At 41.5% G+C, this 17,008-nt stretch overlaps 1 protein-coding gene across 4 annotated transcripts in view; it reads right to left on the bottom strand.

Annotated features, from left to right (window-relative positions):
- palld (palladin, cytoskeletal associated protein) overlaps positions 1-9,857 on the bottom strand; it is a 33,982-nt gene extending 24,125 nt beyond the window's left edge. For 2 of the 4 annotated variants that reach the window (XM_078259759.1, XM_078259761.1), the window contains exons 1-8: positions 9,685-9,702; positions 9,399-9,465; positions 8,460-8,577; positions 8,269-8,331; positions 5,677-5,818; positions 5,514-5,537; positions 4,735-4,854; positions 1,660-2,113 (exon numbers count right to left, since the gene is read on the bottom strand). In XM_078259759.1, coding sequence (XP_078115885.1) covers positions 1,660-2,113; positions 4,735-4,854; positions 5,514-5,537; positions 5,677-5,818; positions 8,269-8,331; positions 8,460-8,577; positions 9,399-9,406 — 929 coding nt within the window. In that variant the 5' untranslated portion in view covers positions 9,407-9,465; positions 9,685-9,702. Of the gene's footprint in view, positions 1-1,659; positions 2,114-4,734; positions 4,855-5,513; positions 5,538-5,676; positions 5,819-8,268; positions 8,332-8,459; positions 8,578-9,398; positions 9,466-9,684 lie in introns of all 4 variants that reach the window. The other 2 variants (XM_078259762.1, XM_078259760.1) reach the window with 2 other exon arrangements.
- Between the last annotated feature and the right edge of the window lie 7,151 nt (positions 9,858-17,008).

Raw genomic sequence — 17,008 nt, 5'->3', positions numbered from 1 at the left:
ATAGTCTGACAGCAATATTAGAAACCTCCCAAAAAAGTCCCCCCACCTAATTTACTAAGTTTTGCCAAACTACAAGGGAAAATATTAAGAGTGAAAAACAAAGAGTCTACCACCATGAGGCTGTACTTAGGCACAGTGCTGCTTTGAGCTAAAGTTTAACGTCAGCAATGCTGGCATGTTGTTGTTTAGCAGGAGTAATGTTTACCATTTTAGTTTAGTGGGTTAGCATGCTAATATTTGCTAATTAGCTCCAAACTAAGTAAAGCTGAGGCTGAGTGGAACCAAATCAAAGTAGTGAATAAGCAGAAATATTGATTATGGTGCTAGATGAAAGGTCAGGGGATCAAAGTTTTTACAATACATCCTCTGGGGACCATAAACGTCTGCATCTATTTTACAGCATCCATCTAAAAATGTCAGTCTTGTGGCGCCAAATGAAAATTCATTAGGATTCATTGTCTGGGAACAATGAATGTTAAAGTGCCAATCCATCATGTAGATGTTGAGATATTTCACTGAATAAGTGAAAATTTGACATGCTGGTCGCACTAGAGAAAAAGTCAGGGGATCACCAGTTATTACAATTCATCCTGAATAGGACATAAATATCTGTAGCAACTTCCATGACAATCCATCAAATACTTTTTAAAATATTTTACTCTGAACCACAAAAGTCAACTTCATGGTGGCACAACAGAAAAAGTCAGGGGATCACCAAAATCAGTAGGATTCATTTTCTGGGAATCATGAATGCCTTTATAAAAGATATTTCAGTTTGGACCAAAGTGGTGAAAAGTGCGACCAACCCAGTAGACAGACGGATTGCCATCTCTATAGCCATGCTGCTAGCATGGCTAAAAGGATACACAAAGAGAAGGGAAGAAAACACATAGCTCCAAACCAACCAATGGAGTGAAGTATACACACTACAATTATTTGTGTATGGTCTGCTGTCAGTTATCATCAGAAATGCATTAGCGAGTCATCCTGGTGGTCTTAAAGATGGCAACCATGTAATCCCAACCTCTCTGCTTCAAGTCTGAACTTGGACCTTCTATTCCTTCTCTGTTTCTTTCTCCTTATTTCTTGTCTATCTGTCGTATTCTTTCTGATTAAGGCAAAACTGCAAATGCAAAATGCATCAGCAAGTGAGATAAAAATCCATGCAGGCCAAGAGGCTTGTCCACGGCAGACATCTCAAAACACAGGATCTTTGAAAAAAAAGCCATTCAATGCCCAACTCTCTATTCTAATAACAGTGACATCCTACCTGATCTCTATAGTGCTTACAGAAAGGTGCTCAGGGAAAAAAACACAATGGCTCTGGCCTGGGCTGGGCATGCAGCCGAGGTCAGACAGAAACAATAGGAGCCATCCAGCAAAAGCTACACAGATCTGTTTACAGCCACAGACAGAAAGCAGCTAGCAGACCCGCCCTGGCTAACATGATGCCAAATTGAAACCAACATAAAGGCAAGGGAATGCTTTTGTTCTAAAAAGGCTTGGGATTCCCACCGTTAACACTTTCACAAAACTGAGACACTATTCGTTCCACCAGACCTCAGACAGGCTTCCCAGCCTGTCTCCCTCCCACAAACCCTCCCTGGTGACGAGCCTGCCCCCTGGGCACAGACACATTGGCACACAGCAGGTACTCACAGCTTTGGTTTAGGCTTGGTAGGCATTGGAGGACCGTCCTTCCCAGGGGATGGAGACAGCTTGCCTGGGGATGGAGGGGAGTCTGGTGCCACCTGGGCAGGACTTTGGGCTGTGACTGGGACATGTGTCGTAGGGTCAGACTGTGGCAGAGGTGGAGGTGGAGGTGGAGGTGGAGGCTGGCTTGGTGGTGATGATGGATTTGGGGGTTGGCCATTCTGTATACATTTTCCCTTATTCCTGTCCTCCTCTAAGCCCATCTGTACTGGAGGCAGCGATGACACACCGGGCCAGATCTCGAGCTCCTTGATAAGGAAAGCACCGGGCTGAGACAGCATCTTGGGTGGCAGCTCTAGGAGGCTGATCTCTGTGGGTGGGGGAGGAGGGGGGAAGGCTGCCACATCCTCAAACCTTGAGTTATCACCAGACATGCCATTACTGGATGAGTCCTCGGCTGCTGAAGGAAACAAACAAAAGAAAAGTGGAAAATGTTGGACTTTAATGTTTAGTTTTTTGTGCAGATTACACACACAAGACTGTGTCACAGCTGATCTGGCCTAAAGTAGCAGCTGGGTCCAGTCAGGCTGATGCAATTCCTATTTATTCAGCCTTTCCCTTAACTGTGCTGTGAGTCCTTTACAGTACATACACAGTTCTGTCTGTTAAAATATACACAAAGAAATATTAATGTCCTGCTGGACTCACAAAGAGCTGCTTATCAACTGACACCTCTCACCCCTCTCCCATACAGACTACACAATAATAAACCTTACAAAAGATGGTCATCTCGTTGAGATGTCAACTTTTAGAACTGGTCATAAACCACACGTCCTCCAGGGAATTAGCCTACTGGATTGTCAGAGGTTAGTGTAATCAAGCCCTGATTCATTTGCCAGTTACATTTGTTGTGGAAAAAATACCATTCAAATGAGAAAATTTGCCTTTCAGTTTCAGAAGGACCTTTTTGAAGCATAGAGTTGGTTTATGCTTGACAGCTTCATCTGAAAGTGCTCCCAAAAGTCTTAATATCGTTTGAATGGAACAACGGTTTTCAATAGTTCCACACAAACACATTTGAACATTAGAAGCAGTAAATTAGACCCTAACTTATTGTAAATATTGACTGGTTTAAAATGTTTGCTGTTTGGTTTATTTTGTGGCTCAGGTAGCATGCTAGTTAGCTAAAGGTGTATTTAGCATGCTAGTTAGCTTTACAGAATATAGTAGACAGGAGTGTATGATTTGTTGCTTGCCAAGGTGAGGTAGCTGAGGCTAATTGTCTGGATGTTGCTTGGTGGGTAGAGCAGCATGTTGCTGATGCTAGCAACATGCTAGTTAGCGTGACATGTTGGTAACTGGTTGGTTTGGTTTGCATGCTCTTACCTGATGATGTTAGCTGGTGTTTTAGACAAAGGTGACTATAACTTGCTAGTTAGGGCAGTTTTGACTGTGTGGAGGTAGGTAAAAAGGAGGGTGGTTCTGTGACACTGGAATTAAAGCAACACTAGAGAACTTTTTCCGTTTCGGTCCCCCTACAGGTTGGAAGCGGACAATGTAATGTAATGTAATGGACAATTCCGCTTCCAACCTGTAGGGGGACCGAAGCGGGAAATGTTCTCTAGGGTCTTTAGTGTTTTTTGCCCTCAACGTCTCCTCCCAGGCAGCGCGGCAATGGTTATGTTTAAGGTTAAGGTTAGGGTTAGCTGCCTGGAAGGCGGCGTTGGAGGCAAAAAACACCATTGAGCGTTAGTTAGCTCTAGTGTTGCTTTAACTGTTGAGCCTTTTCTGTGTCGTGGGCCCAACTCAACGGAACACATATTATTGAGCGGGTGCCCACCTGATGACCCTGTAGACCTACACTCAGACACTCACACACAAATTCCTATTGAAACCATGCAGCAGCAGAAGTTTATGACTAATAATGACATAGGAATGCGCAACAAACTTTTGGCATATTTTACTGTGTATTGATATTGTGTATTGACTTTGTAAAAACAGGCAAAATGTGGGTGTTTTTTCTAGTGACTTCAATTAAGTTTTCTCTAGGATTAACACAAAGTGCATCTTAAAGCATAACTCTCGCCAAAATGCGACCTAGGGACTTTTTGTAAATATACCGAGTCAAACTTTCGTTTAAAAGCATAATTAGGACGGAAACGCCACTTTTAGGATTTACCGTATTTTCGTTTTTCGGTCAAATGGCCTTTTGAATGGGAGAGCTAGGGGCACTACTATGATCGCATCAAAATCACTATTTTTAAAACAATAAGAAGGTTCGACACCACGTGAAACTTTGCTCCAAGTATCACCAGGGTCTCTACACCTAAACGAAAGCATTGAGAACATTGTTTGTGTACCCAGAGTTTACTAAAAATAAAGGTTTTCAACAACTCACTGTAGCTGTTGGTTTTCCAGTCGTCCATCTCGCAAGTCAAAAATCGAGGGAGGAGAGTAAAGATGGAAAGCTCCTAAAGCTTAGTTGCATATAAATGCACAGATTATTTATTGTTTTGTCGTTGAAAAAGGAGCCTCATATAAGAATGGCATTTCCTCCTATGGAGTCCGTTCATTCACATTCGGAGATCGACTATTTTTGACTGAGAAAATGGCGGATAGCGTAAACAACAACTGCTAACGTGAGTTGCTAAAAAAACTTTTTTTTAGTAAACTCTGTGTACACAAACAATGTTCTCAATGCTGGAGTTCATATGTAGAGCCCCTGGTGATACTTGGAGCAAAGTTTCATGTTGTGTTGAGCCTTCTTAGTGTTTTAGAAATAGTGATTTTAGTAGTCATAGTAGTGCCCCTAGCACTTCCATTCAAAAGGCCATTTGACCGAAAAATGAGAATACGGTAAATCTTAAAAGTGGTGTTTCCGTCCTAAATATGCTTGTAAACGAAAGTTTGACTTGGGTATATTCACAAAAAGACCCTCAGTTGCATTTTGGCGAGAGTTACGCTTTAAGGCACTCCCACATTGGCTTTAAAGTTCAGGTGTGGTGCCCGCTGCTTGTTGATGCTTAGATGCTACCTGGTAACAACATGCTGAGCATCTCTTTCTGTCTGCGTTGCACGCACCTGCAGTGACGGTGAGTTGGGCTGTGTTGTTAACAGAGCCATACGGGTTGGACGCAGTGCAGCAGAACAGACCGCCGTCCTCTGGAAAGGCCTCAGCTATCACCAGGGTGCAGATCTCCTCTAAAATAACAACCACCATTAATAAACCTTTAATGACCAAACTGTTTATGATCCTAAAAGTTAGATTTATATGGGAAGAGATAAAAGCTTTGACACTGATGAACAGTGATCTGAGCAGGTGTGGAGTGACATCATGTTGACACTTGATTTGTTTGTAATGAGATATAATAGAGAAAGACAAGTTATGTACACTGTAGACTGATGACAGATGATGTCATATAGACTGGTGAGTCGCTATTCATAGTCGGACATACAAAGCATGGACCTAACTACTCATGAAGAACAGACAGACAGATGTTCAGGGACGTCTAAGTGACTCACAGCCTGAAATTAACACCTGAAACGACTCCCTGAGTCACACAGGTGAGAAATGTCTAACGTAAATTAGCATGTGTGTCATTGTTTATCTATTTTGTCTGTGTTTATGTGTTGGAGTTTGCAGGTGATGGGGTTTCTCAGACTTTCCCAGGGACTCCCTCTGACTGTAGTGGGTGTGATAAGAGTGTCCTGTGAGACACAGACTTATTAACTTGTGATTTGCTGTAGTCATAACCAAGTGAAAGGATGCAGCTAATATTGAAAGCATCAAACTCAATTTGAGTCTGCAGACACATCTAATGACTGTGGTTGGAAAAATGAAAGCAAATGAGGTGTTATACCTGGCTCAGCTGCAGATCGAGGCTCTGATTCACAGGATATTATAGGCAGGAAGGAAGAGAAGACAAAGAGAAATATTTTGGTTAGCATATATTAAAAAGTATAATTACAAATCACTCAGCTGCTGTACAATGCGCTTCATGACCACAAAAAAAAATGTCTCACTTTTCTGGAGTATACGAAAATCGGGCGAATCCAGGATCTCCTCTCCCTGGCGGGACCATCTGACCTGCAGAGGAGGGCTTCCACGGACCCTGCACTCCAGAACCACCACCTGGCCCTCGGATGCCTGGGCATCCTGCAGCAGCTGCACAGACGAGGGATAGGGTAAGAGAGAGGTAATGAGAAAAAGGAGCGAGTGAGTGAAGAATGAAGGAGATGAGAAGAGATTGAAACCTGTAATGAAAAGGATAAATCTGCCTCAGAGGTACAGCAGGGAATAGGCGGAGACAGAGATTGTTGAAGATGGCCCACTGTCAAGAAACACCATTTCAGGAACCTGGAGGCCAGTGGACACTATTGTCTATAAACAGTCACTCTGTTTCCTACAGAGTACTAGCTTGCTGTCCCACCGGTTAAATTCCGCCAAAGACAACTAGAGCTACCTCTTTAGGTACAAATCACCAGATCCTGTTAAGCCCCAGCATCAGTCAATTAGTTAACTTATTATATATATATATCTCTATTATGAGACAGGTACTCCCAAGGATAAATTTGTGTACCTGGAAACCATCTTCCAACCAACTCCCCAATAAGCCATCTACTCAAGGATGCATTTGAAAACAAAAAGACCATTTAGTCTCTCACTGGTTAGGCAGTTTCTAACGGTCTTTCTTCTGAAAAATCACTTTTTGTTGATTTTCTTTGGCTAGCCTGATTTTTTAAAACATCACAGATACACTAATTTGTTAGTATGCTAATATACTTTCCTCCAAGAACCTGATATCCACTGACATTTTATTGGATCCATCTGGTCCATTACTTTTGATCATCATATATTTAAAAAAAAAAAATCCATTTGTTTTAACTTAAGCCCTAAATGAGCATTTATTTTGGTCCAAATACCTGTCACCAAGCTCCACTCACAATTAAAAAAAAACCTTGTTTACTTTGTCAAAATATCGTATTTCAAAATCAAATAATTTCTTAAATTTGGAAAATTATGAACTGAAAGGGCAAGTTCTATAAAGTAAATAACTATGAACTTTAAATAATTAAGTTTAAGCTAGGGGTAAGCTTTTAGCATGACAAAACAGTCTGTAAAATAACTAATTAGACTCTGCTGTATGCTGATTATTATCACTTACACTCTTATCTACTATATTTAGATTCACTTATACATGTGTGAACATTGTGCTTTTGGCCAATAGAATAGGTAATAATTAGCCACTCCCTAAGATGCTCTCAACCTCATAATTGCAGGACCTACTCTTTACAAATGCCAATTTAACCTGTGTCCAATCAAACATATGTCAGCTTATAGTGTTCCAGAACTAAAAATATCAACATAGGGGCTGATGGAGAAGCCACTGTCAACACTGTGTTGTCTCTTCTGCTGGTCACAGGGCCAGAGCGACTTAGACTGGTTAATCCATCAACAAGAGGCACTCAGTGTCAGTGTAAATAAATGTGTCTGTGAGCTTGAGCCTCTTTAGCCTTTTGACTGTGTGTCTTTGGTATGGGTATATTTTGGGAAGACCAGGGGTGGAATGTACATCATGGGTCTGACAGTGTATGCGTGTGGGTGTGTTGTTTGGGTCACATCACGGTGCTGACTTCACTGGAGGCGAACGTCCTCTCATTGAGATGATTATAAAGCCTGCGACAGTTTTTAAAAGAGGTGGGGTGGAGGTGAAGAAAAACAAATGTCTTTTTGTAATGAAGTGGAAAATGATTTAGGGCCTGACTGGCTGAATTAGAGTGAAAGAGACCTGACCCTTGTGGGTTTGGCAGGGCCGTTTGAAGCTCTGCCTCAGCCCATCTCAGCCCTGCCATCACAAGACCCAAAGCCTGAGGGAAAGGGAGTTGGGGGAGTGTTGAAGAGTCTGAGCTGGAAAAGGGTGTTCTTGCCTTGAGCTTGTGTTTTATCTGACCCCCACTGCTGAAAGCCACAGCAATGCATACTGTTATTATGGGAAGGCAAGGAGACTGAGTACATGTGTGTCAGGTTATGTATGTACTGTATGCGTGTATGTATTGCATGCATGAAGTCCTGTACTGTACGTAAGTATGTATGTATGATTGTATCTGGGGCTGTTTTTAATGGTTTTGGTTAGTTCCCTTAGATCCAATTAAGGCAAATCCAAATGCCACAGCATACAAAATATTTCAGACACGTTATGCTACAAACTTTGTGGCAACAGTCTGGGGAAGGTCCCTTCTGTTTCATGCCAATTCCTCTGTGCACGAAACATTTTAAATAAAGGAATGGTTTTCTCAGACTGGCGTGAAAGAATTGAACTGGCCCTGCACAGAGCCCTGACCTCAACCCCATCAAAGACCTTTAAGATGAATTTAAACACTAACTGCCAGACAGGTCTTATCGCCCAACATCAGTTCTTAACCTCATAAATGCTTTTGAAGATAAGGTTACAAGCCAGGTTACAAAATCGTATGGGAAAACTTCCCAGATGAGTAGAGCCTGTTTCAGCAGCATATGGTTTCGGAATGACATATTTGAACAGTCACATATGTGCATAATGTTTGTATGTCCACATACTTTTCACCATATAGTGCATATTGTGTATGCCGACCTACCTTGGTGAATATAGGAGGACCTGACGCCTCACCACCATACAGTGATGACACTGGGCTCTGCATCTAGAAGACAGCAAATAGGTACTTTCAGAACAGGTTGAGTCCATTCAGAAAGGCGTCTGCTCATGGCAATAAAGAGATTTCTTTCACCTTTTGACCATGTGTATGAGCTTGTGTGGATAGCTGCTTACCCGCTGTGGGGGCTGAGACAGGGACTGGACCAGGGTGGAGCGATGAGGATGGACCTCAGGGGTTTTGGGTGACGATGAACGTATCGTCAGAGACATTGAAGTCATCTTCTTCTGAACTCTAAAATGAACAAAGCATAAATCAGTACCCACACATACTCATAAAACAAAACTCCCAAGAAAAAACGAGGCATTTCTCAACTCAATATGCTTTTAGTTATAACATGATACTTGAATCAAAGAAAATTGTCTTCACAGCAATTAAGATGATATCAGTGATCTTGGCTTCAGTGTGTAAACAGAAAGAGAATCAGGAAGTAGTCTAGATGGAGGCAGATTTATACAACGGATAATAATCAAAAACATTTAGAGAATTGAAAGCACTCAGAGCGGGTACTGTTGATGGAGAGCACAATCCTCCCAATGGAAATGAAAAAGTTTCGAAATGTTGAACATGCATGTTGATCCGAATCAACATAAAGATAAATACATATCTGTGCCAGATTGTTGTCGGTCAAGTAAGTTCTTTAGTGAAAAAATTGCACACAAAAACATGTGCACTTTGGTGTGTGGGCCAAACCTTTCACCCAATCAAAAAAAAACTTTCTTTTTCATATGAAGAAGAAGAAAATGATTAAAGAGAAAAAGGAAGACAAGTAAAAGAAGAGAGTGAAAGCAGGAAATGTGTAAAAAGTTTAACATTTGGAAATGTACAGGGGACAATCATGACAGGGTGGTTTTTTATAACTATAGTAACCCTCTGCACCTCTCATTATTTAGATTGTGACCTGTGTACTGGGTCAGGGTTATGGCTCTTTAAGGGCCTTTAAAAGGGCCTAGTTAAAGGCAGCAGACCTGATTAGCTGCTGCAGGGCTCAGTTAACCTGCTCAGGGGTTCATTGGGTCATTGGGTCACAAGAGGTCATGCTGAAACACACGTACTGAGGCATGGTTCCGGATCTGGACTTTGACACAGCTCCTTCTCCTTCTGAGTCTGATGACGAAGCTCCTGCAATGGGACACAAACAAAGGCAGGGATTCCCATGTGATGCACGCCATCTTAGTGGTGCTAGATGAGTAGCAGGCCTGTTCTATGCCATAAAGCACTATTTCCTTTGTGCTGTTAAATATTATAGCAGATTAGCCACCATTAAAAGCCCACATATACTTAAATGTAGAGATCAGCAGAGGCTGCCAATCCTAATTTCTTGATATGGAAACACCTGACCTTCAATGTAAACCTCAGCAGAGGTGTTGTCTGCTCCGATACTGTTGGAAGCCACGCAGGTGTAACGTCCTGTGTCGTCCTCAAAGGCTTCAGTAATCACCAGTGTGTGCAGATCACCATCCCTCCAGATCTGTATGTCAGGAGAGTTGTGCAGCTCACGGCCTTCACAGAACCACCTGGTGGAGGAGATGAATCACAACTTTACTTTAACCAATCAGAGCAAATGTAATGCATTACTGAGCAGAGCCTCACAGGCAGAAAAGTCAAACCACAGTTGGATGCACAGAGACACCAAAATCATCCCTTTGTAGCCTGTACTCGTGCTCCATGCTAACGCTTTGGCAAACTGCATTATGTTGATTAATGAATATGTTACAACCAGCATTATCCAGAGTAGAAAAACAGACTTTTGAAATCATAAAAACATTTTGTGTGACATGTGACATTTACTGCCATAGTATACTACCGTGCATTTAATTTATTGTGACTTTTAATACCACACAGTCTAGAGTGCTTCAAAGAAAATGATGACATATTTCCAATCTGGGTAGTTTTGGCCACCATTCCTTCCTACCAGATATAACAATAAGTCATTTAACAGAGTATATAATGCATGGCTAACTTGTGGACCCAAAGATCCAGATCCATTTTGTACGGAGAAAGTGGTCTTAAATATGAGTTGTATTATTTCACAATTGCCTTGTGGCTGAAAATGTATTACACTTCTTGCCAAAAGAAATTAGTATTCCAATAAAGGCAAAAACGTACATTACAGACAAGGAAGCATTGGGAATATATGTATGTAATATATATAATATATATGTCTTTTCAATGAAATCAATCAATAAAAAATCATACAAGCAAGGGCCATCACTCTTCTTGACAAATACTTGAACTCAAATATACCTTTGCCAAACATGATGGAGGCCTGCCAATCTAATTAACATCAATCAACTGCTCATTCACACACACTCATATACAGCCTCTGGGCATGTCTGAGATTCCATATCTGCAAAATGTCAGCCACCCTGAGGCACTGGCGAGACGATGTGTTACGGGAAGCAGACACACCTTTTCCCTCCTTCCAATCAGAGGCCTGTGTGTCCGGGCAGGCGCCTGGGCCTTGTACCACCTCCCTTGGGGTCTGCTAACGCCGGCTTTTTTCCCTGATCTAGGACAGAGGAGGGATGAGAGGGTCTACAACAAAACCAGCTTCATCTGGCTCATCTGTCTTCACAGGGTTATGATTAAAGCAGACCCCTCAGCACTGTGTGACCACATCAAAAATCACCCATCTTTAATACACACACACACACACACACACACACACACACACACACACACACACACACACATTTGCTGCTTTCATTGATGCTAATGTCTAATCTTCTTTTAAGAGTGCATTATGACACATCAAATCAGGATACCCACACTCCACTGACACACTACATACTGTACAGCCTATCAGCACCTTTTTAAAAGAGAGGGCATGTATGTCTTGTTCACCTCCCGCCCTCTGCATTGACATGGGGAGGGGCAGGAATTCCCTAAATGCTGGAAGAACAGCTGCTCCGTCTGTCCAGAAGCCTGACCTGAGGACATTCCAGCTATCTTGGAGGGCTGTATAAAAAATCCCAACATCCTGCTTCTTAGGCATTACTTGATTTTATACACTCTGGTCTGTCTGTCAAACAGCAGGCTAACTCCTGTTCCAGAGAGTAATCCATCAGCCAAAGAAATTCAGACAACCCTTCACATTTGAGGATCCACACCTGAAAGAGTGGGTGTGGGAGCAGAGACAGAGACAGGGAACGTTAATGTATGAATGGCAAGTATAGGAACAGGAGGTGAATGAGCATGAGTCAGGCCGGGTCAGACAGGAAAAATGATACGCTCCGTCGTTGTTGAGACGGATCACTCTGAGCAATTCATCAGCAGCAGTGACAGGTGGAGCAGTGAAGATCCCTGTCACTCAGTTTCTGCTCTCTCTGCTGTTTCTTTTTAACACTAAACCCCCTGTACAATAGACATTTCGGGGTAGTTCCTCCTCTTTGATGAAGTGAAACAACGTAAACTTGGCTGGCGCTATCATGCAGCCAGACGCCGGTGTGTTAAATGATAGGAAACAGATCAGATGAATGAGATGAATGAATGGCACGAGCAGGGAGACCTTATCAGCTATTATGTCAGCCCTTGTGGCAACAGAGGCCAAGAGTCATCGCCATGCCACGCTTCAAACATCCCAGCAGCTATCTGTGCATGAAACACATGATCCAGACAGACAAAAGGCTAGGACAACACAGGGGATCCTGTGTGACATGACTGTGCAATATAACACAAGCCAAATTATTTAATACAAAACTGCCAGCATCTGGTGATTGAGAGTAAAACAATTGATTGAGCAAACCAATATGTCTGGGTGAGTTTGTAATCCATTTTTCCAGATTATAGTCAGGCAGAGAAACAACTCGTTTGGGTGACTGCCATGTCTGCTGGCAATGTGCTTGGGAAAATCAGCCTTCTTTTAAGTCACCCACTGTATTAGTCAAAATGGTTCACTATGGACTTTGCAGCTATATGCTCTCTGTTTGATGTGGACCACGCAGTACAAATCCTCTTCTGTATAGGAAAATCATTTGGACACTGTTAAATCAAACACAGAGAAAAGGGCTTATTGTAACAGATGGCATCATTAAACAAATGACTGTGTTTGTGATGGGGGATGATAAAGCTGTTGGAGGTTAGATGAATGTAGGTGTTTTGTGTGTATGTAACTATAGTGAACATAGACCAGCAAACAGCAGGGGGGATAGCTTTTCTGCAGTGTGGCCTGAATCTGTCCAGATCCCAGGAAATTAAAATATGGCATTTCCATGTGGCAACATATGAGAACAAAAATAGAGTTGTAATTCCGGAATTCATCAGAAGACTTATGAATTTCTTTTATTTATTTTTTTATCAAATGTCTTTTAAAAAAAGTAATTTTCCATTCTGGTTATGGCACATACTGTGGGACTGCAAAAGTGTCTGCTTAGTCGGAGTAAAGGAATGGAAATGTACATTTGTTTGGGCACGATTTGACAAAACACAGCAGGGCACAAGACTCATCATCAGCTTATGCTCCTCTGAGGGTTGACTGAACATAAACTAAGAAGCACAAACCATTCCCAACAAGCACAACAATAAAACCCCTTATTAATCAACCTTAATGATCTACCATTATGTATAATTACTGAGTAAACTCATTTAGAGACAGACGGTAATGTTTATTTAATCCCCTCTCTATTTCTCTGGAATGCGCTGAACATTGTGCTAGACCTAAACAGCACGTAGTGTTCTCTCCAGTGGGGAAGTGGAGACTTTGTTGAGGCACATACAGTCCAGAACTAAACCATCAATAGTCTCATTTGGAGGGGAAGCTGGGTGTGTTAGAACAGCAGTCACTCCGTGCTTTGCGAAAACTTGAGTGAAGGTACAAGTTTCTTGGCAGAAAGTACTTTTACCACCCATTTCCTATTAACACAATACCATTATAAAACACAACTATTCTGAACATGCCTGTAAAATAGGCTTCAGAGTAATGCCTCACCTCTTCATTCACCCAGCCAAGATGGTGACTAAACGTACCACCATGACAATCAAACAGCCTGTCGCAAGCTCTCCGAATAAGGATAGCATGTGAGAAAGCAATTATAAACGTCTTAGCAAAGACAATTGATGCCAGATGATGCCTCACATAATAACGGAAGGATGATCTCGGTTTCATGGCGCTCCCTTCTCTAACCTATTCACATACCGAAGAAGAGAGCATTCTGCGGGACAGGCCAAACCAGAGCCTGTTGCCCTAGCCTCCATAGTGCGTGCTGAAGGCCACACTTTCCTCATCTAACCCTGTTGTTATTTGCTGCTGTTGATGGAAAATTTTATGAAGCCAGGCTCAGTTTCACCACAAACCCAAACGAGTGGAGGCCAGAGCGCAGAGTGAAGAGAAAAAGGAAGGAGGAGAATTCAATCACAAAAACGACTTTGACAGGATGTAGGAGTAACAAGCGTGCAAGAAAAAAACATCCACAAGTCAATCAACAATCAATATGGGATATAAGGAATCAGTAGACTAAATGTATACTTCCTGAGACATTTCTGTCTTTTCTTTTTACTCCTTAGTCTGCTCAATGTTCAGTTTCTAGGTTATGGACCACAGAAGTCAACCAAAGTGCAACTGGACAAGGACAAGTGGAGCGGCGTCAAGGCTGTCTTTATCCCTAATTACAAACTACAATAGAGGTCAACTGAAACTATCCAAACTCTATAGCAAGCAATGTTGGTTTTATTATCCACGACAGAGCAATCTCCCAATTCATGCAAACACAAGATGGAAAGCATATTGGGTTTCCTCTTTCCCACGCATGCTGACTCAAACCAACAATGAATCCAACTTTACGAGGCTCAGGATAAGGTTTAAAAGCACAACCTCACTAAAGCTGCAATATATTTATTCCCACCACAGCCCTCCTTATTACCGTAATTTTCCATTATACCACATAATACATAATTTACCTGCCCTCCAGGTATGCAGTGGTACCAATATTGATACCACTGAATGCATAATTTAGCTGCCCAACAAAATATTCCCATCATTAAACCGGAAACAATTTAACATGCCAAAAATATACGCAACTCTACTCAATTTTCTCTTGTAGCACACAAACATTAGTTCATGCTAGCAGCATGGCTCTAGGGCAATGTTGGTCTAATGGTCTGTTTTGTTGGTCGGTCCAGATTGAAATATTGCAACAACTACTGACTGGGTTGCTATAAAGATTTGTACTAACATTCATGGTCCCCAGAGGATGAATCCTACAGACTTTATTGATCCTCTGACTTTTCCTTTAGTGCCACCAGCAGGTTGACATTTTTGGCTTTTAATGAAATATCTCAACAGCTTTTGGATAGATTGCCATAACGTTTGGTACAGACATTCATGTCCGCCTCAGGATGAATTAAGTCAAAATTACAATTTTGTCCAATATTTTGGTTTATGATCAAATACCTGCAAAACTAATGACATTCATCAAGTCACCAGAACAACTCCAAATTAATGCTAATGTTGTTCTAAATGTGCTGAATGTGTTTGCTAACCCATTAGCCATATTAACTTCCATAATATGTCAAACATGTTTTTGCTGTTCAGCTTGTTGTGAAATTGCCTCCAAGGTGCCAAAATAACTGACTAGTGCTGCTTCAGTCTATCAGTTTAATTTTACATTGCGTTGCGAACACTGGCTGCAGTAGTGCACCAGACTGTAGTTAAAAGTTTAATATTTAGTATTGATCAGTTTAGTAAAATATAGTTTTTATGTTGTGAATGGGTGTTGGTATATTACTGTTTTGAGCTCCATGGGACAACATTATAATTAAATGACAATGACCCAATTGTTGTTCAGAATTACTGTATCAATGTACAGTATGTTTATTTTCTAGAAAAAAAACTACACCAGATGTTAAGATTCTACTAAATCGCAAATATTTGTTTGAGCGTTGTCATCCAGAGAAAATGAATTATTAGCATCCTAGATTTGAGACTGAGCTTAGTTCAAGTGTTCTGCTACATGCTTATAAATGCAGGCAACCACAAATGTCTTGATTAAAGATGATACATGCAGGAATCCTGCTACATAAAGAAGCAGAAGCCATCTGATGATGGAGTTAATCGTGGCACAGGATCACGGGTCAGAGTTCACTGGAATATTCTGGACATCAGACAGCTGCAGATGACAGTCAAAGCTTTGACCGGAAGCAACAAAGGAATACTTTCTTCCAAGGAATTTTAACCCAGGGGAAGGATAGGCTACTTTACATCCTTTATGTTGTACATTAACAGATATTGTCCAGTGATGCATTACTGTACAAGAGAGTAGACTTAAGTGTCAATGTGCGAAGCAGGCAAATGGTTCAGACTGAATCATCGCAGGCATTAATTCATTAATTATGAAATCAAGTCAAAATGTATTCATACTGTGGATAGTAGGAATGTATTAGTACCTATACCAAGTACTATAAATACTAATACTGGATGTACAGTTCTTGCAGTTTGAATCAACGCATTTAGTGTGTGTGTGTGTGTGTGTGTGTGTGTGTGTGTGTGTGTGTGTGTGTGTGTGTGTGTGTGTGTGTGTGAGAGAGAGAGACTGAACTGAAATAGTGACAGACATATGCAGCAGCTGAGCTACAAATGCACGCACCTCGGACCTAATGGGAATGCCCCGACATGCATGCACAAGACATGACACACATTCAATTTAATTGAGAAATCAGTAGAATTAAAAGAGGTGAAGCAAACAGGGATGGTTTTCTTTTTGTTCACAAAAAACAACATGACCTCATTCATTCATTCAAACGAGACACAGTCTATCAGCTGTTGTTTCAGAGAGAAACATCATATTTTTCTGTAGTAAAAAATAAAAGTTAGCAATGTTCTCCTAATCCCATTCATTAAGATGTCGACCACACAAGGTTCTCTCATTCAGGGTGAGTGTGCCCGGAATTTGCTAATCTCCTTTATAACAATCAAAATATGGCTAAACTGTGAAGATGAAGTAAGACAGATTTACCATGTTAACTTGACTTGTATACAAGGAAATTACATCCCCAAGCAAGATGGCTGTTCAAACTGTAACTTACCTGAGCTGTTGTGCTATTTCCAGTTAGTTAAACCAAAGTCATAGATGATTTCCTTGAACTTAAGATGCACACCGAGCTTCTCCTCCTGACAGCATGACACACACTGAGCCACTGACACTCTCACAGCAGGACTGCCACTCTGAGTCACACAGTCAGACCTACACACAATGCCCGGACCAAGCAGAGTGTTGAGAGTTAGGGAGCAGCCCCAATCTGCCAAATTCCACACAAGACAGAAGGACAGAAAAAACCCATTTAAGACTAAATTAAAAGACAAAAACAGTTTCAGTGCTGCCCACACTGAATTCATTCATATAATTCCAGCGGTTGGTTGAACTGTCTCTACGTTTTTCTCTTCCTTACAACAATAATACATCCTCATGCTAGTCAAACTCACTACAACTCGAAACCCCTCATAGGACACAAGTAAACATCCTCTAATGTGATGCATTTTGTGGGCTACAAACATTTATAACAAACAGATATATATCAAGTTCATGGATTTTTTTAGCTTCTTTGTGGAATCCAGGCCACAGTCTGCTGACCACCAAAAGCACTGTAGCAAACCCTGGGCTCCAGCCAAACAACCCTGTCACCATGGAAACCTCTGGGGCTCTGATCTGTGGCTGCAGGAAGGGGGAAT

Source organism: Sander vitreus, chromosome 9 (genome assembly GCF_031162955.1).
Source record: "Sander vitreus isolate 19-12246 chromosome 9, sanVit1, whole genome shotgun sequence".
Lineage (NCBI taxonomy): Eukaryota > Metazoa > Chordata > Actinopteri > Perciformes > Percidae > Sander > Sander vitreus.
Note: the sequence above shows the minus strand (reverse complement) of the source record. Positions and strands in the feature narration are given on the sequence as shown.